Source organism: Falco rusticolus, chromosome 10 (genome assembly GCF_015220075.1).
Source record: "Falco rusticolus isolate bFalRus1 chromosome 10, bFalRus1.pri, whole genome shotgun sequence".
NCBI classification, from domain to species: Eukaryota; Metazoa; Chordata; class Aves; order Falconiformes; family Falconidae; genus Falco; species Falco rusticolus.
In genome coordinates this window covers 864744-884921 of record NC_051196.1, presented here as the reverse complement: position 1 = coordinate 884921, position 20178 = coordinate 864744, and the positions used below count along the sequence as shown (strand labels likewise).

Genomic DNA, 20178 nt, shown 5'->3' with positions numbered 1-20178 from the left:
TGGTTGGTTGTTTTGGAAAAAAAATGTTTTTAAAGGAGGCTTGCCAAGAAACTGTTCTCTCAGGAAATGATAAATGGCGGTTTGGAGACTCGCGCGGCCGCACTGTGTGTATGTGCCTTGGTAACTGCTGACTCAATCGGGCGCCTCCTGATCGCTCCCACATTCACAACATGGGGAGTTTGCAGCCCTGTTCACAAACTCATTTCTGTCCTGCACTTCGGGACCTCTGCACATGACCTTGGGATTGTTTTATTTGAAAACAATGCAAACACACTTCTTCAAATTACACTGCAGATAACCTTTCAGTTATTGTTACTTTTACAGCATATGCTAAAAACCTTGCAATTTCTTTTCCAAAACTATTGTTTCTTTGAAGATACCCTGCCAGATTTGCTGTTTTCTGTCTCGCTTTTTTTTTTTTCTTTTATAGTATGTTTTCTATGAAGTTGTGAAGTTTTAGGAAGTTTAAATAACAGAAGAATGAAGACATGGCTAGAATTTGCATGACAGGGTTGATTTTTTAAACAGTAAAAGAAAATGCTGTCTCTGTGCACTGAAAAAAGGTCTGCTTTCAGCAATGCACCACTTAGTCAATGAGTTCTTTGCAATGATACGTGCTATTTACTGTATGCTAGTACTATAGGGGATGTGTTGTGTGCAAGTGGACAAGCCTTTGGAATGCACTCTTCTGAGTGCTAACAGTGACCCGTGTTTTCAGGCCATTTATATCACCTTAATCCCATTGACATCAATAAGTTTACTCCTCATTTACTCTGGGGTGAAAGAGAAGCGAATTGGGACTATTGTTTATTTAGGAGGCATTGTTGTAAAACATGTCCCGTTCCTGAGTCACAGTGGGGGGAGAGGGAGACTCACAGGGGTACACAGAGCTCAAGGCATTATTTTTTTTCCTAATGTTGCCTAATGAATCTGACTGGAAAAGGTCACACAAGTAGTAGAAAAAACCTGCATCTACATGTCTGTGAAAATTTATGCTGTGTGCTTGTGAACTACTAGATCAAGTATGGATGAAAGAGTTTGGAGATAATTTGACAGAAAATGGATCAATTCATTGCCTTTAGCATGAACGTTAGAGTTTCTAGGTACCTTATGAAGAATTTGTGTATCTGGTAATTTGCATCCTTGAAAACCTTCTTAGCATTCATATAGGAGGCCGCTGTGAAAATGCTGAACTTTTCAAAGATCCCTTCTCTGCCCTTGCTCCTGTTCTTTGCTGTTTCTGAGCAAATTCTTCTCCCGCTGTCTCTACCTCCCCGCTGGATGGTACCATGGCGCAGAGCAGCTGTAAGCGCCAGGGTGGAGAGCCTGCCCACACCGTACTCCCTGCCCTTGGTGGGAGCCCTGCTACTGAGGGCAGCACAACACCTTGGAGCGTATTTAGCTGAAGGAAGCACCTACCTGGAGTACCTTTCTGCTCCGTGATTTCCCAGTGAGAAATCTGCTGGTGGGTTCTATGTGCAGTCTGGCAGAGGCGAAGAGGAAGGGGAAACACAGCTATGTCTGCCCCCTCTGACCGACCTGGGTTATGGATTATATATCATTGATTCTTCAAGTGCTGCATATCGAGCTAAGGGAAGCACCAGCACCGATTAGTGTCACTGTGAGCAGGGATTGTCGGGGGAGAACCACAGATGACTTCAGCTAGGAACTCCACCAGTGAAAGAAAAGGATGCTGACCTTGGCATTGGAGTTCCAGCATAATTTTAGCACCTATGGATGACAAAATGAAGAAAATGAAATTATTTGACATTTCTCACATGCTTACAAGTTTTGCCAGATTAGGTATTGGTATACTATGAGAGATGGGAAAAAATGTCATTTACATGCAAGTCAGAAGAACTTATGCTTAAGTCTAAAAATAGTGCTAAACTTCAGGCTTCAACAACAGTATCTGATTACTCTCTTAATTTTCTCTATTGATTCAAATGTTCTGGACTGTTGCCCAGCAGTGGGGCATTACAGCCTTTCACCTTTACAGACTTGAGAGTGAGTGTGTCTCCAGCGTTGCCTGGTTTCGCAGCATCAGTGACTGCTCTAGAAATACGGCGACGTCTGTCTCCTGGGGTGGCTGATTTAAAACTTTTGCCATGAGCAATGACCCCCGAGTGAGTGAAGTGCGTAATTAGTACAGGTGTTCACTGTGCTAACAAAAGCCTGTTTAGGCTCTGGGACTGTCTGCAAAGACTAAGTTCATGTCATTTTCTACACATGGCAAGATTCTTTGTCCGGCGCAGATATACAAGCCCTAAATTAACTGTAGAATTATAAATAGACCGTAGTTGCAGTACACAAGGAGAGAAACCTCATTTTGACCTCTTGTATTGTGCAATCACTGTTACAGAAAGTTATAGACTATGTGTTTCACATAAATACATGGATCTTCCTCCCTGAAAAGCTCCCTGGGAGTCGAGGGCACTCAGAGAGTAAGGGGAGCGCTGAGCACCTTGCAGTGCTGTCTCGCTAATGGGTTTGACAAAGTCTGACCTATGTGAAAAATTCCTATAGAAATGTTTCCCTGGAAAATAATACTTATTGCTATGTGTCAGTTATATGTGGAAAAATACTGTGATTTAAACAAGCTTCTTCTTTAGCCAGGGGCTTCTTTTGCTGTTATATTAGATGCTCTGTTGTGCCGCAGCCAGGGGGAGGGGGGGTGGGGGTGAGAAGCAAAGAATCAAGATAAAGGGATATTTGGGATGATGTGTCTTTATCTATGCACATCATCTGCAGGCTGTGGATTTTTAAGGTTTTGAGTCAGTAGAACTATCATACAAATAATGCATATGGGAGCTGGTCACACACAGTCTTCTCCCTTGTACACGCGAGTAGTGTCTGAGCCGGAGAGGAGTAAGTGCAACCAGACCTCCCCTGCCTTCTTTGCAAACCAGCTTTTAAAAGGCAGTGTCAGGCACTTGTGTTGTCACAGCAGTCCATGTCCCCTCCAGAAAGAGGCATCGGCGTGGCTATGGTGGGGCTTTGGGTGGGTGGGTGCCAGTGCTGACTCACCAGCATTTTCTGCCGGACTCAGGTGAGTCATTTCACCTTCTGTTGTTTCCATTTCCTCAGCTGTGAGTGCCGGGTGTCATAAAGCATTCTGAGGCTTGGAGGTCAAAAATGACCACAAAAGCACGTGGTATTTTTATCCTTTTTATTATTCCCACTGTTGTTCAGCACCTATCTTAAAATTTAAGTACAATTTGAGAAGATTATTTCTTGATTTGAAAAGGCTGTTTGTTGCTTGAATATATAGATCAACAATGCAGGTACTATAACGTACAAAGGAGCGGCTTATACCCAAAGGGAACTGTGATGCCTGAGACTGAATTAAACCCCTTTCACATTTCAGAGCTTATATGTCAAAGCTAAAATTGTTAGCCATATCACATAAAGCCATCCATGAAAATTTAATTCAGGATGGTGTGAGCATTTTAATCTGTAAAGTCCTTAGTATGTGCTATCTGACAACCTTTTTTTCAAAGGTTCCATGATTCAGGGTGAATGGATTTCGCCAGAGCAGCTGATTACTCTCTCTCTGTTGGATGGGGGGAAAGATACTACTTAACAAAAGAGATTAGCAGAAGAAAGAAAATAAATAACTCCATAGTAAATTCTTTCACGGAAAATACGCAAAGGGAAAATAAGGAATGCCTGCAGCTAAACCACTTTGTGTGTGACACTTGGATCTTCCAAGCAAGGCACGGTCCGGCTTCTGTGAAGACAAAGGCTGGATCTCAGGGAGGAGCAGGCTGCCGCGTGCCTTGGGCAGCAGCACGCCGGTGCTGCAGTCAGTGCTCCCCCCGCAGTGCTGCTGCCGATGGCGTCGTCCCAACGGATGCGCAGGACAAGCTTGGCTCTGTGGAGGACCTGCCTTTAGATGACAGTTAAAGTGATGTCTCTCACCACCTGCAACCACCAAATACCCTGTAGCCCTCTTTCTCTTAGACAGGGCCGGGTAGCTTCTTTCTGCCACCATATTGTCCTCCTCTGCCTTCATCACGTCGCTGCTCTGTTCCCACCTGCCGAGGCTGTGCAGCGCTGCTGTGTGCTGGGAGACAGGTGCTGCCTCCCACTGCAGCGAAGCCGCGGTTTGTTGCTGATCTAACAGGGGCTAGTGCAGCCCGTAACAGCAGGGGCTGGAGGGAGCGATCCAGCCACGTCTCCATGCTCCGGTAACGGTTCGGGTGGGAGGTGGGAGCAGGGAAGGGAAACATCACAAAGGTTCATCTGTGAGACTGTCAGCTCCTCTGCCTGAAGGATCTTCCAGTATTTCATCATGTCTAGACTGTACATACTGTGTTAGCTCGTGTAGAAGCCTCCTCTGACATGGGATAAAATTACAAAGCCCAGATCCTTTTTCACTTTGAACAGTAATGATCATCGTCATCTTAAGCATGAACAACCCAGGCTACTGCCCATGAACCAGAAGAATAGCAAGAGGTAGATGCACATCTAACATCTGGAGCTGGGCAGATCATTTAGGCTTCAAGCCTGTCATGATGATTAATCGTCCGGGAAAGGCTGTGAGCCTTTTGCTTCCACCGCTGAGCAGTTGCTTATGCTGCCAATAGAGCCACTTTTTGAGTCATGGTTTACCAGCCCAAATGAATGCCCAGCCTGGCTATATCCCTAGAAGTTACCGACAGAGAAAAGCACTAAGGATTTTTTGTTATCTTTGTCATCCATTAAATTTTTCAAACACGTTATTTTATCAGAAGCAATTGTTTACTTTTGAAGTCATTCTAGCTGAAAATGTTTTGAAGAAGAGCCTTGACATTTTAACTGACTCAAAACCAGAGGGAAACCTGCAATGGAATCAATTTGGAAAGTTTACCCGTGCAGAACTTGTTACTGGCAGCAGCCAAATAATCTCTCTCTTCGTTTGCAAAATGAATCAAGCCCCCAAAGTGTTGGGAAACTGGCTTAAAGCCATATGGTTGTATTTAAGGAAAAAAAAAAAAAAAAAAAAAAAAAAAAAAGGAAATAGATATCAGTCTTTAAAACCGAGTGTCTGAGACCTCAGTGTACACAGAAGACCTGCTTTCAAGGTTTCCTCTGCAATAATCTTGGTTAGAAGCAACTCTGGAAATTTAAGCTGATATTCTCGCATAGCTGGTTGGTTTCAGAAATTGAAAATTGAAATTTAAAGAAAAACGTCTAAAACTACAAAAAGCATAACAAAATAATCACTTCATTTCCCGCGAATTCAACTGGCAGAGCTGCTGAACTCCTGCAGGCATGGTAATGACTTTGTATGACCCATGAAATTTGACTGAAAACCCTTCTTCATTAGCAGTTGGTTGCCTTTGTTGTAGTTTTGCTCCTGGTATCCATAAGATCTACTAGTTTGCCTTTATGAATAATACCATGACAGCCAACAAGCAGTTTCTTTTCCTTTTAAACATGGGTTTCCACTGGTAAATATATTACATTCTAGTTCACTCATTGGTTATTTGCTGACTTGTGATTGATTGTATCCATCTCTTTGAAGCTTTGAAATTTTTCAAATTTGAATTTTTGAAGCTTTGAAGCAGTCAGTGAATGAAGGAAATGTGGTTTTGGGGTGTCCGAGGCAACTTGATTTTACAGGGTGAAGAGCACCTGCATCTTCTCTGGATTTCAGTGGTTCTTCTGGGTGCCTACATTTCTACAAAATGAAAGCATTTTTATTTTTAGAGTATTCTGAAGGAGATATTTCCGAGGATATGATTTCAGTGGAATCGAACAGTGGTTGGAAAGGCCGGGGGAGTCGAGTGGGCTTGCAGACTGTTTATCACCAATAAATTTCACCTCTGATCTCTGTGCAGCCCCTGGCAATGAAAAGTGCCTTTGGAATTGTGTGTGGTTTTCTTTCGTTCCACTGAGCTTTCCCACTGAAATTTTCTGTCTTGCATCTGTGTCTTTGTAAAGCTTAATGCAATGGCAAACAAGAGGCCGCCTCCTTTCTGAGGAGCAGACTCGAGCACACAAGAATACAGCCCTGGTTTTGTGTGTTCAGAATGGGTGCAAACTTGCCACTTTATTTATCACCAGGATTTCTAACCTTCACATGCCACGGCCCATAAATGACTTCTCCGTAATAATATTTATCAAAGTATTTCTGGTCTAATTCATGCTGAGCTTGTTCTCTAAAAATTTCTCTTGAAAGAATCTTTTTAAACATTTTTCTTTTGAAAACAAATTCATGACCACATCAAACAGAGATTCATGTTGCCGTTGGTTTAATTACCAGCAGCCCTCAGGGAATCTCAAAACTCACTGTTGTTATAATTGCTTCTCTCCCTTTCTCTCCCCCACTCCTTTTCCCCTTCCATTTTTGATTGCTGCAGAAGTCACTGTATGGTTATTAACTTTGTGAGCTCATTTTTAGGTACAAAGGAGTTTGTGTCCTTCCTTGCCTGTCTAGTAACTACAGATCATAAATAATGAGTAGATTGTGGATTCTAAAAAAGGAAGTGGCCAAAAATCTTTTTTTGAAAGCCCAGTTGAAGTCATCTTGGTTTTCAATGTTTCAAGCAAAAAGCAGAGAGCAGTGCCCTTCCCTACTCATGTCATACCATGCCATAAGACCACATCCATAACCCATAGATGTGTCTCACCTTCTATTCCAACCAGAAAGCCCAGTGCACCTAGCTTGGCTTTATCCCCTTAGAAAAGCAGTATAGATACCTCATTCGGGTGAAGTGTGAAATCTAACATGAGCCATGCTGACCTAACTCGATGCGATACATGGCATATTTGCTTAAAAAAAGAGCAGCAGTCTCAAATCTGTTTTGAATTAGGAAAAGTGTTTGAGAGAAAGAAAGGAAAAAAGGGACCGTTTTGTAGCAGGCATCTGAAAAATAACAGTATGGAGGAAGGAGGAAAAATTGTCAGGCAAAGACTAACAGTTAAAGCTGAAAAATGTATTTCTAACACGGGGGGATTATGAGTGTATATGTTATTCTTTGTGGTTTTTTAAAATAAAATCCTGGCAACTTACGTGCATACTATGATGATCCAGAACGAGAACAGCTACCCAATGGTGAAATTATCAGCAGTACTCCGGCAAGAGGTTATTAGTCATAGTCTCAGTATCATACGAGAGGCAGAGCCAAGGATTCAAGAAGCAAAACATTCCCCTTTGGAGAGAGGTCAAGATTAGTCACTTTTGTTTTCTTTAATGGGGGGGGGGGGGGCTGCTGGTTTGCTTTGGGGTTCATTTTGTTGTGGAGAAGTGTTTGGGATGTATTTTTATGCTAGTTGGGTCTTTTACTTTTTTGTTTTAACCCTAAAGTGTTGTAAATATGCCACTGTCCCACACTGGAAATGGGAATCTGCAGCTAGGGGAAAGCTGTTGTCTGATAGCCAGGCTTCTGACAACAAAAATATGGAGTGAAATTCAGAGGCTGTACTGCCGTGATTAAACCAGCAGAAAGAGTCCTCCAGAGTCAAGTACCATGGGGAGTTTTCTTCACATCTGTGGAACTGAAGCATCTGAAATACGAGTGCCTGTTAGCTGAACAGAAAGCCTGTATCTGCAGATACAGGTACCGGGGTGCTCAGCCGGGAGGACCCAGCATAGGAATGTTTGGCTGAACGAGAACATGAGTGAGAATGAGAAAGCAATCAGTTTTCCAACCTTCTGTCTTATTAAAAAACAGAAAAGCATTTTGAAGTTTTCTTTGAGATCTGAAAATCTGCCCAGGAGAGGGGAAAAGATCATTAAGGTTTTGTTAGTGCTTCTCCTTCCAAGCCAACATTAAAGATGTTCAGCGTATTTGAAGGTGGGACGGTACCTTCACTGCCACAGCCTTCCCTGCTTGGTGCTGGCAGTGCGGGCATGTGAGGGGCACGCAGGGGCTCCCACAGTGCTTTGGATAGACGATGCACTAACGACCACCCTTTATTCCATAACTACATCCACACAATTGCATAAAGATAAGAGTTTTTTCCTGGTTTCTTAGATCAACACTTCCCTTATATTTCTCATTATCTCAAGCCTGTCTGACATCCTCCCTAAGGCTGGATTTCAATTTAAGCATAATTTGGGAAACTGTTTATGATGATGGTTCTAGATGGATGTCCAGTGATTCTTGTGGATACATAGACTCCTCATACTTTTGGTATCATTGATTCACTTGTAAGGAAAGAATCCCTCTCTTATTGCCAAATTGTGTCTTACTTTAAACAGAGACGGAAGACAGTTGTGTCTGGTCAAAGAGATATTATTTCCCGAAGGTGGGGCTGTAGTAAATGAAGATAAGCAAATTCTTGAAAAATCCATAGTATTCAGTTAATAGGGGGAAGGGGGGGGTGGTGTGTATCTTCTTTAATAGCTTCTGATAAAAGTTATATTTAGAGACGAGACCCTAAACTTCATTTTCCTGGCTTCATGCATTGAGAGAAAAACATTCCAAGCTACCTCATTCATCTACTGATACTCTGTTTAGAGGAAAGGGTTAAAAAAAATAAATACCTGACCTTTGTAATATTTTAGAGAAAAAAATGCTGTATCCTGAGGCAGTGCTGGGCCAAAGTCTGTAGATTTTGGACACTATCCTAACCTGAAAATTTCCATGTGTTTCAAGCCTTGTCTCATTTATCTATGAGAGTCAACCACAAATGTTAACGGCTTGGCCATGGCCCTCCGGGTGCCAGACGGCTGCACGAGCCCCACGCACACGTGGGCATGCAGCCGGTGCCACCAGGCCGGCAGGGCTGCTTGGGAGCTGCGGGAGCCACGGGTGAGCGAAGGGGCTTCAGGGCCCAAAGCTATACCTAGAGCTACTGAAAGGTTCTCAGGAAACACTGATTTCCATTGGTTTGGGTGTTTTAAATAAGCCAAATATTTTTGCAAGGAGTTGTTAATAGCAGCCACAAAAGCACTGAACCGAGGCCACCGTTCCCAGCACACTCTCACCACACGCCAGCCGTGTCCAGTCTCTGCTCCTTACTATCTCCTCCAGCCACATCCCCCGTGGTCCTCATGTCTGTCTTGACTAGCAGTGGTTTAGGTCATCCCCTTCCAGTTGTTTTTCACCCTCAGGCCTGTCTGAATCTTCTCCATTTCTAAAGTAAGCACTGCCCCAAAAGCTTTCTATATTTTGAGGTCTTGTACTCTGTAACAGTCCCCAGCCAAGTGTATTTCACTCTCCCGTAACTTAATTCTTCCACGTGCCAGTGTCCTGCTGACCTCCTTGTCAGAAGGAGAGGTATAGACTCATCTTACCTTGCTTCCTTTACTCAAGCAGCAAGTTACAGCCACATCACTTTATGAAGGTGGCATGTGCAAACCAAATCAACTTTTGATTTCTGTTTATTTCTCATCATTTTTAAGTTCTTACAGGAACTGCGATCTCACACAAGCACAGCGTCTGTCATTGCCGCTTGTTTCTTTGTAGGTATCATTTAATAGTTCCTCTTAGACCCAAAGTTTTTCCTGCTGCTGAGCTGCAGCATTTGTTCGCACAAGGATTATTTACCCGAGTTGTACGTGAGTGGCTGGAGATAGTCAAGGCCAGCTGGGAAGGTTTCCGTTTTGTTGCATAGCATCTTCTTCAGCTACTGCTGTTCCTAAAGGCTGGTCATCATTTTCATTTGGGGAAAAGCAGTGGTATCGTAAAAAAGGCAGTTATAAAAACATGCTGCCAATATTCTGTGTTTGGTAACACATATGCTGTGTTTTATACTATGTTACTTATTTAATCACATATTACTGAAGTGGCTTTTTCATACCGGGTTTTCAGCATTTGACCTGTCAGGGCATGTCTCTTACTATTGTCATTTTCAAACAGAATTCAAGGGAGACATCTAATCTGAAAAATGGCATCATGGTTGTAACCTACACTCTTCCAAGAATCGTGAACATCCACATGAAAGAAATGGAGCTGAGTGAACAGTTACCCAGAGATGTCATATTTCCAGAAACTTTGAGGAAGCCTTTAGAAAAAGGTGGCTTTCATTTGGGGAAAAAGACATTCAGAAAAGAAAAAGACAATTCTCTGCAGTAGTTACTTGCTTATCAAAATTGCTTTCCCAGTTCTAATGAAAAGAAAGAATGCATCAATCAACCCTGCCATTTCTCCTATTTCCTATAACTTGAGCATCTCATACCCTAGAGCTTGCGCTGCACAATCAGGACAAAATTCCTCAAACAAACAAAAATTACTTTAAAATGCCACAAGTGTTGCAGCCAGTAATCAGATCGCCACATACTGGTGTCGCCAGTTTCCTTTACTTCCCAATGGAATTAAGAAAAATCCGTGACAAAACCGAGTTCCCGTACAGTGCATTAGGAATTCACTGTGCCAAGTCAGGCCGGCTGGTGTCAAGGTAACTTCTGGAGAATCGGAGCCAGTGACTGGTGCACAAATCTTGGTTGTTCCTGAGCTCTGACCCTGACTCAGGGACTCAGAAGTTTCTTCCCAGTCCCAGGCCATCACCCTCTGTTGGAAGCACAAGCGGCACACCCTGGTGTGTGTGAATTTCCAGCAGCCATTTAAGGGTTACTACTACAATAAATAAGAGGAGGTTTTGCACTTTTGAGAAGTGTAGGGGAAATATTTTACTATAAAAATATAGAGTAAGATGAGACCAGGAACAGTTCGTTTACTGAAAAAACAGAACAATTTTTAGTATCTCAGAGCAAAGATTGGCACCGATAGCTTTATGCAAGAGAGCTGAATCTGGGACACAGCATGTAGCAAGTGCCTTTCTTTCCAAAGATGTCTTTTGTCTCGAAGTTAACCATTTTATTTGACAGTAAAGACAGTGGTTACACTGTTTATATAACATTTTCATTGACTAGAAAGTGACTTGTGACATGCAGCCTTCAAAACCTGCTAATTCCATTCCTCAGAAGCTCAGCCTTTTATCTGTCTGGCAATGAGTCATCTCACAGTAGAGGAGAGGGTTTTCTCACCGGCTCCGCTTCCTCTGCTCCCCCCCAGCCACCGCACACGTACGCCCTTCTTTGGCCAGCTCTCAAGAGAACATGCAGACAGTCTGGAGAACAAATCTCCCTCCACGCAGATTACGTTCTCCTATAAACACCTCAGCGACGGGTATATAACCTCCAGCAAGAGTGCTGCCTCATCTCTGGCAACAAAACAAACCAACCAAATCCAGAAGCTCTGAAAAGGGGGGTCACAAGAATCTGGGATCTTGGGTGCTGTAAACAGAAGACAGACTCTTCCCATGATTTTTGAACAATCATGCACCTGAAGAAAGAAGCTTTCTTTAATAATACCGAAATTGTTGGTCTCTCCTGCCACTTGTTACAGTTCTAGGCAAATGTTTAAAACAAATTTCTGTGAAGGTTCCAATACCTATCCCTGAGCTTCTCCAGAAAGCCACTCCTAACGCCAAATTTGTGCTTGTCCACAGGGCCCTCAAAACTGAAGCATTAACTTTTAGAAATATTGAGATACCAAAATGCGTAGGGACTTAGCAAGGAGAAGAGCCAGGGAAGCTGCTCTCTGAAGCTTCCTCGCATATTCTCAATAAGTTATATAGGGTGGATCCCACCAAGGAAAAATGTGATTTATAGCCACACCTCCTCTCACAGAACACACTTACCATTTTCTTGAGTACTGCCTGACAGTGATACCTCCCTTCATATTGTTGCCATTAGCAGGTATCATAAGTTCAAGAGTATTTTTTACCTCTTATCTTTTCTTCAACTGAGTTGCTAGTTAGTGTTCATGACAATGATTTTGTTAACAGAAAGGACATTTTTGTGTGTTTTTCTGAAATATAAAGCTAGCTTATTGCTGAGTACTGTATTGAATAGCGATCATGTTAAGGAGTCTACACAACATTGCTTATGAGGATGCCCAGATGAAGAAAGCATCATTTTCCTTCCCTACAGGTTTGCCACACTGCAGAGCAATAGGGTCCTCCTTATTAACAGGCCACCAGGAGTGATAAACACCTGAAGATCTCCCCAGTCATCAGTTATTTCAAAAAAGTGCCTTAAAGAGTTGGTCCACTTTGAGCTAAAAAGCTGCACCCTCAGGAATGAATGGTACTCGAGATAAGTCAGGGTAGCAGACTTGGGAGCCTAATGTTGGAAAAGTAGCTGAAATTTTCCTTTATCACATTTTCATTCAGCCAAGTGTCGCTTGCGTTCTGGTTTTCCTCTTCTCCTTTAGCAGCTTCATGCTTGGCTTTCTGTATTGAGAACCAGCACGGTCCCCCTGAACCCACTGAGTGAGCACTGTGCTGATAAAAAGATCTCTTGATTCAGCACAAATCATTTGTTTAATCAGTCAACCGCATTTAGAACACAGGTAGTTATGAACCACCATTGTCTCTAAAGGGACTATGATTTTTGCCCTTAATAATATTTACTTTTGAAATCTCAGAATGAGAATGAAGGTGTACAGATGAGACAGCTGTAATTGACAGCGGTAATCAATGATGATCCCTCCAGATCACGGAGCAGCGCCTGGCAGAACTTATTCATCATTTGTGGACTTTGTGGCCTAAATTGTGCCAGACTCCAAATTTTGTCTTTCAGCTTCCCCGCTGTCCTGAATAACCATGGCTGAAAGCACCGCTCCCCTCAGCTCTGTAATCCCATCTCTCCTGGCTCCTTCCCAGTAACTCTCTACAAGCGGCTTTGGGAGCGGGTCTCCAGAGTGCTGCTCTTTTGAGATGCTCTCTCTTACAGGGGTACCTGAAGGAGGCTTTCCTCCAGGTGTCCCTGGAGCCTCTCGGGCTTCTATCTGGTTTGTTTTTTTTTAAAAAAAGCAAGACAAGACATTCAGTGTCACATGTTATGTTCTGAATCGCACCATGAATTTGTTAGTGCGTAAAATTAAAGGTCATTTAAAATTAATATAATGTCAAGATCTGCAGAATTTTAATGGGTAAATTGTTGATTATTTAGTTCTCACCTCTCATCACAAGAACAGTCTCTGTCTTGTTCGCTACCACCACCTGGAATGCTTTTGATACCTTTATAAATGTTGGCGTGTCACTTGATAGCCATTGTAGAGGACTGCTGCTCCTGGAAACATGACCTAAGAGGACTTTGTGGTTCACAGCAACCACATCATCGCCACCAGTCCATCACGTGAGATGTCAGAGTAGTCAAGTGCCTCTGTGACTTCTTAGGGAAAGCAAAAATCTGTTCTGTAGCATAGCTAAATTTCTTCATGATGTGCCATTTCAAGATTTGTGCTCTAATCTTTCAGCCTTTGTGAAGAACTATTTGGTGGTTTGTTTTTTTTCCCCTAGTGCACTGCGTAGATGGGATTGGTTTATTAATTTTGAAGAGCTACGTTCAAAACTTGTTTAAATCTGCCTCTCTCCATCTGTGCTTAATCTATGCCTCATGGATCTTTTTTTTTAAAAAAAAAAAACAACTTATCTCAGAGGATGGAAAAATCTTGTTTTCATATGATATTTCAGTAAGACTTAGGAATAACTGTGGTGTGTATTTTCTGAAGGGTTTCAAGCACTGCTTCCTCTCCCCAAAAGCTCTAAAATACAAAGGAAATTATTTGCATATTAAAAATTTGATTATCCAAACTTCATGCTTCTAATGAAACATAAATCAGCTAGAAAGAGCTTACTTAGTTTTTCCTAAAAGAAACAAATCAGCCTGAGTTATTTTTCTGTATAATTAACACTGTTTGCTGCCTTAAGTACAGGGATCAGAGTTGTCCAAAGCAGTTAAGATTATAGCAACATCAGCAGTTTTTCTGTTTGCTTTACTTTTATTCATTCTGGCATCACAGCTAATTTCTAATCAAGGAAGTGTGTTTGAAAGTTTGGGGGAGATGATACACTTCTCCATGCTAAGTGCATAAAGCCAGTTTAATAAAAAGGGTACTGCTCACGATGACATTTTTCTAGTGGGTATGATCATCTCTGCAGCAAACAAGGAAACGATGTATTTCGTGATGTGTGTTTGGATGGGGATGGGCGGATTGGGCACGCTAATAAGCAAGCCTCTTATTCTTGCACATCAGAGGCCTGTGATGACGATGGAAGTTGCCTTCTGGTGGCTTTTACTTCTCTCTTTAAAACGTCTCATACTTTAAGCAGACAGCCCTTTGGCAGAACTGAGGACGGGGGCCCGTCATCCCATTGCCACCTCATTTGCAAATGTCATCTTTTCTGGTCCAGCTCCAAGAAGCATGAGCAGAGCAATGTACAGAAATGCAGACTGCTCCTTCTCGTGTAATATCCAAAGAATATGTTACTATTTGGGATTGATGAATCAGTCCGAGATTGATCCAGAGCCTGCTGAAGTCACTGGAAGTCAGCGATTGCCAAAAACTACCACTGACTTCAGTGTGTCTTGGAGCAAGCCCTTCACAGTGCAGAACTCCCTGGGAAATGAATGGATGGCTTTATTGGAAAGCAAAACTGATCAAACAGCAATTAAACAGAACTAGCTATCTGGACCTCCCTCCACAAAAGCTTTGTGGCTTCAGAGCCCTACCCCAATAAGCAGGAACATGGAAGACGAAGGTCTACTTTTTATCTGATGTGGCTCAGCTCAACAGCAACTAGCTTCTGCCTCTGCTTCTGTGAGCCTCCTGCACTCCACAGCTGCAGCAGCCAAGCCTTGTTCCCTAGGAAAAATTAGACAATTATCTCTGGGAATTTATTTCCCAGCAAGAATATTCACATCTCACTTCTCTCCAGTACTTCATCACCAAGATGCACAGCTGTTGAAGGACTATCCAGATCTCAGTCCAATCTACTGTCATGTTCAATAGCTCATCACTGTAAGGGTTTCATAAATGCACGTTTTCCAGATACATCTTCAGCCTGTTTTTCCTTGGTAATCCCTGTCTGGAATCGCAAATTAAGGTATATATATATATATATATGTATATATATATATGAATCCCCCAGTTAGTTTAGAATAACTAACAAAAGGACATTTCTTGTTAGAGGAAGAGTTGCCCTTTGGACTCTGAGGATAGCTGTTTGTCTGCAGTCTTCCACCACGGTCCTTCCAGTGCAGCTGGCTCAGAAAGCAAGTGGTGCCTGGCCAGCAGGGTACGCAGGAATGAGATCTTTCTGCAGGCTTCACTAGCCCTGATCTCTGCTGTCACGCCTGGAGCATCACGAGTTTGCCATCCGTGCTGGGCACCGCTTGGGTGAAGCATGCCTTTTTAAGGGAGTGAACAAATAGTGATGAAATTAAAATCTGATGATCTGCTCAATTTTCCATCTGTATTTCCTTCTAGAAATCTTGAACTTATGTGTTCTTCAGCTTCCTCATTTGAAGAATCTCATCTTTCAACAGCCATTTCCATCCAGAATTGCTAGTGTTTCATGTACCATCTAGGGTGCTTTGCCTAATGTTTTCAAAACCAGCTGCAAAGTATAAATCTCTGGCACCTCATATTTTTAAATCACTGTATCTGCTTCCCTACCAGTTGTACAAAGTCTTTGAAAAAAACACAGCATTTTCTCTACAGTGGAAAAACATTTTAGTTTCTGGTGAAATCCTCCAGGTTTGTTGATGTTCTGCTCAGCCTTACTGTCTTTTACTGTCCTGTGTGATGCTTGGATGATAGCCAGGCATATATAAATTGCTCCCACTCATGCTCTCTCTGGCGGTTTTATGTGCCTTTCACTACTTTTTAGCAGATATTTTAGGCAGCAATTTATTCCTATCATGGTTTTTTTGGTTTTTTTCTGCTTATTTTCTTTTCCCTCTTTAAAGCGTATCATCTTTTTGTCTAGAATTTACTTAGGATTTTAGGATCCCTGTGGATCAATGGGCCAGACCCTACCATAGCAAAACTGAGGTTTTCTTGTTATGCTTGCAGAAGAGAGCAGGGGGCCGTAAGGCAGACACTTGCTGCCCAAGTTCAATGTTTGCTGTGCCCAGGGGCAGGACTGGGCAGGACGGCGAAGCTGGAAGCGCCCATCTAGCCCTCAGGACCTCTCACTCGGTGCATTGGAGTCAGTGCAGAGAGGAGGCTCCACACACCAGATAAAGGGGAGACGCAGGTTACATCTTGACTGGGAAAGGCAAGAAACCAGAGTCTGAATCTGTGGTGCTCCTTGAAACATTTCATTCTTGACTCTCCTCTGAGTACAATAGAGTCTCAGTTTTGGATAAATGCATGGCCTAGCCTCTGTTAGATACCCTGATTTTTCATTATATTTTATCCTAAATATTAGAAGGAAGGGAGAACAAGCAAAGAAGAGGAATTAAATAATTTAAGGAGCTTCTGTCTAAAGGCAGAAGAAGATGCGCATTATGGATTCAGACTGAACCTTCCCCTGCAGCCACCCAGAGGGAGATTAGCTTTCACCCTTCTTAGAGGAGTTTCTGACTTGCTGCAAATCATGTCACTCGAACAGCAATCCCGGTGAACGCCGTGGCGCTGGGGGGTGACAGCTTAAAACTGAGTCAGTCCCCACACGCAGCCCTGGCCGCAGACGTGCGCAGCAGCAGGGGTACCCGCGGGCAGTCCCTGCCCTGCGCTGCTGAGCCAGCCCAAGCATCACAAGGAGCATCCCTCAGTCCTCGCTTAGAGTTGGTGAGTTCCCAGCAAGTAGGGCAGATACTTGCTAGACCCTATTGATATTATTAAGGCATATAAGCGTGTCAGAAGTTTTATCATGTTTTCAAAAAAATATGGACACAATAAAAACAAAGACCAACAGAAACTCAGATTGGGGCTTAGTTCTCTGTCCCAGCACATCTCTTTACATGCCCATTTGTCCTGTGTTCACCCAGGTGTAAAATGAGGGTCGAAACACATCCCAGAGGTGAGTATTAACAGGCCTGTCCTCATCCAGCTCTGACCTGGTCCGTTGAATTTCTAATGCTCTGTTTGACGAACCATGAATCTGTGGCGATTTCATAGAGGTTGTCACGATCCCAATTAAGGAAACTGTCATTTTAATATTGCATTTGTATCACAGGGTTTGTTGCCATTTCCTCACGTGCTGCTACTAAAAAAGTGGCCCTTTGCCTTTGTAGGTTACACAAATGGACCAGAAGCTGAACCTCATTACAGATATGCTGCATCACCTGGTTTCCCGTCAGCAGGGGGATCAAGGGAACAACAGAACCTCTCAGAGAGGCAACAATGTCAGTTCGGATCTTTTCCTCGCTAATAACACCCTGCCAACCTACGAGCAACTGACAGTACCGAGGAGAAATGAAGATGATATATCCTGATGTGGTGTAAGTTCAGGTTGGGTTCCTCCCACTTTTCTCCTTTAGATGGGACTGAGTGTTGAGAACCTGGGAGGAAAGAAGTTCATCGGCCATCCAAGACAACACGCAACTACTGTATCTATGCCACTAAGTCTCAGATACTCTCTTCCAAAGCCACTCGTAACAGCCAAAGGATTGCCAGGCTGTCTTCTGCCCAGCAAAACTTCCAGAAGCACCACGCTGATTTTGTTCACAAACAAATGGTCACAACTCGGTATTTCTCAGAAAGACCAAACCAATGTAAAGACGGGCAAAATGGCAAGGATTTAGAGCTCCTTTAATAATAATAATAGTAATAATAATATTCTAATAATACTTGAACTTAGATGGAAAAAGTGCATTCTGTTTATGAATCTGCAGATAGCAATATATTTCTACTAATAAGGTTTTTTTAAAGAATTAGGATAACTTATGTTGGTTTTATTGTATAAATACACACTAACATTCTAAAGAATGACAAACCATATACTGAACAATTTTCTTTTTCTGTTTTATTTTAACGTTGCTACATAAACAGTTATCAATAATGACCAGATTTTTAAAATCTGTTTTTCTTCAGGGAGGAACTAATCCTTAATCTGGAACAATACTATTTATAGTGGAAAGTGCTATAGATTTTTTCAGATATCAGGTTTTCATGGGGAGGCAATGAAGTATTACATAGAAAAAATGATTCTGCTTTCTAGAAAATTGTTGCCAAAGAATTTATATATAAATAGAAAACACGGTGGTCTGAATGTACTTGTCCTGAAATAACTTTTTAAAAAGAAGGCCCACTACTTCTTAAATCTATTTTTTAGCTTACAGTTGCCAAGAATAGTACAACAGGCTGAAATGTCTGGACTTGCTGGTCAAGTGCTTGAGCTGGCCAGTTCCTGAGCATCCGCAATCCTCACAGGAATCGAGGCCCCAGTTTGGGAAAGCATCTCTCGTCCAGACAGCATATATGACAATGTGAATAGTTTCCAAAATGATGTCTTGAGAAACTCAGCTCTGTACAAGAGTCATTTGGTACTGAAAGGTGCCAGCTCTAGTTCAGAGGACCGCGGGCCTCACCCACGGAACTGAACCCCGTGTGATCTCTGCCATAAAGCCAGCAGCATTCGGCTTGATGGGGTTTTTCACATGTACAACATGAGCAGGATTTGGGCTTTGATTACGAAGGTTGAAATTCAGCCCTTGCAGATAGTCAGCACCTGTACCATGTCAGCCCTACTTTGCACGGGAATATCCTTACAGCTGACCATGTGTCAGGAAAAGCTCTTTAGTCCAGCGTGGTGGTAGCCCATGCCACTGGCAAAGGAGGGAGATGTTGGCAGATTTATCAGCTCTTGCACTTTGAGCATCACACGTCCAGTGGGCCCTGTTCCCCTCGCTGCAGAGCCTGCACCCCACGCTGTCTCTCTCCCTCTCCTGGAAAACTGACATCCTAAAGCCTTGTACCTTTGCGCAGCAGTTAACGTCACTGGGCTTTCATATCTCTGAGCAGTCTGAAATGCTGATGTGTAATGATCTGAGACCACAGGGAACCTTCTCACAGTGCTGTGTGCATTCCAGGCTTTCTTTCCAACATTTCATCTCTTTCTCTTGGACTGCAGAGAGAAGTATACTGCATTTAACTTTACAGATTATGTTACAATTACCCAGCCTTTCTGCTGTACAGTAGATAAATGTTAAGTGTGTAGAAATTTACAGGCATAAACAGGAATTGTATCTGGGCATTATGTTTTATAGAAATCAAAATTGTTGTCATGATTTTAAACATTTTTCAAATGAGATTCACTATGTAATTTCAGGTTATCAATCAGCCTGTTAATTTCCTAATAAAATGCAGGACAAGAGTGCCATGTCTTTTGGTTATTCTAAAATCCAGACACTTGATACAGGAAAGCTGTCAGCTTTGCTTTCCTTTTTTTCTCTTAGCCTGCTGTTCAGCGTACAGATGCGTTATTTGCGATGCAAGACTGGAAACCTGCTGCTGGTTGTTCACTAGAGAAATAACACAGGACTTAATCAGCTGGGGTGGCTTTGGGGAGAAAGGTGTGTCTTGTAGCCTGTGCTGGAGGCAGCCAGGTCCGTGCATGTCTAGGGGCATTGTATTAACTAGAAAATGCATCCATCCATTCCTACATGTTTGTTCCCAAGACCATGGCTGCATTTTCAGTTTGGCAGCTAATCTCAGTGATAACAGTCTGGCATAGCAAACATTTCATGTGAAAGATCATTTCCCTTTCTTGATGCATCCGTTGGTTTATTTCCATCTGAAACTCACTGTTACCAGAATCCTGGGAATAACCAGGTTTTACAGATTCTCAAGGCTGGTGGTGAGTGGTCGCAATGTCGGTCATTCCTCACCTGGGTCCAGCTGATTGTGTCAGAAGAAAGAGCACCGGCTCTGAGACCTGCTGCCTCAAATCTGATCATTCGCCTCACCCCAAGGAAAAGAAGATGATCCATTTTCCTGGCAGAAGTGGGATGTCATAAAATGAGCCCTCCAAACGTGCTGTGTCGCTGCTGGGGCTAGCCGTCCCCAAGTGCCCCCAGGGGACAGGTCTGGCCTCTCTGCCCAGAAGACCAGACTGGATTTATCTTGCCTGCTGGGGCTTCATACCTCAATGACTTCTCCTGGAAGTAGGCACCTCAGCATCTTTCTTTCACAGAGCATTGTGGACCAGCAGCAGCAGGGAGATGAGCTGAGCAGTTCACCAGTAGACAGGGCACAGTGAGTATGGCTTCCTGCTGAAACCTTACCTGCCGATGTCTGCTTGTCATCTGAGCTGTCCAGAGCAGGGCTTTTTAAGTGGGTAGGAAATGTCTGTAAATAGGCTGAGGGGAAGCTAAGGAAACTGTAAGGTAGGCAAAGCCTTGACTTTATAATTTCCTAACCTGTTTTTGTAAACCGTGTTAAAATAAAGGCATCTGAGGCTGCTGAAAGGAGTCACTTAGAACAGCTCAACAGCAGTTTGCGTATC

The 20178-nt window shown here is 42.9% G+C and overlaps 1 protein-coding gene across 2 annotated transcripts in view; it reads left to right on the top strand.

Moving 5' to 3' along the window:
• Positions 1 to 19047, top strand: part of KCNQ1 (potassium voltage-gated channel subfamily Q member 1) — a 363600-nt gene extending 344553 nt beyond the window's left edge. For both annotated transcript variants that reach the window (XM_037402862.1, XM_037402863.1), the window contains one exon: positions 16967 to 19047. In XM_037402862.1, the coding sequence (XP_037258759.1) occupies positions 16967 to 17167 (201 nt within the window). In that variant the 3' untranslated portion in view covers positions 17168 to 19047. The remainder of the gene's footprint in view (positions 1 to 16966) is intronic.
• Positions 19048 to 20178: the final 1131 nt, after the last annotated feature.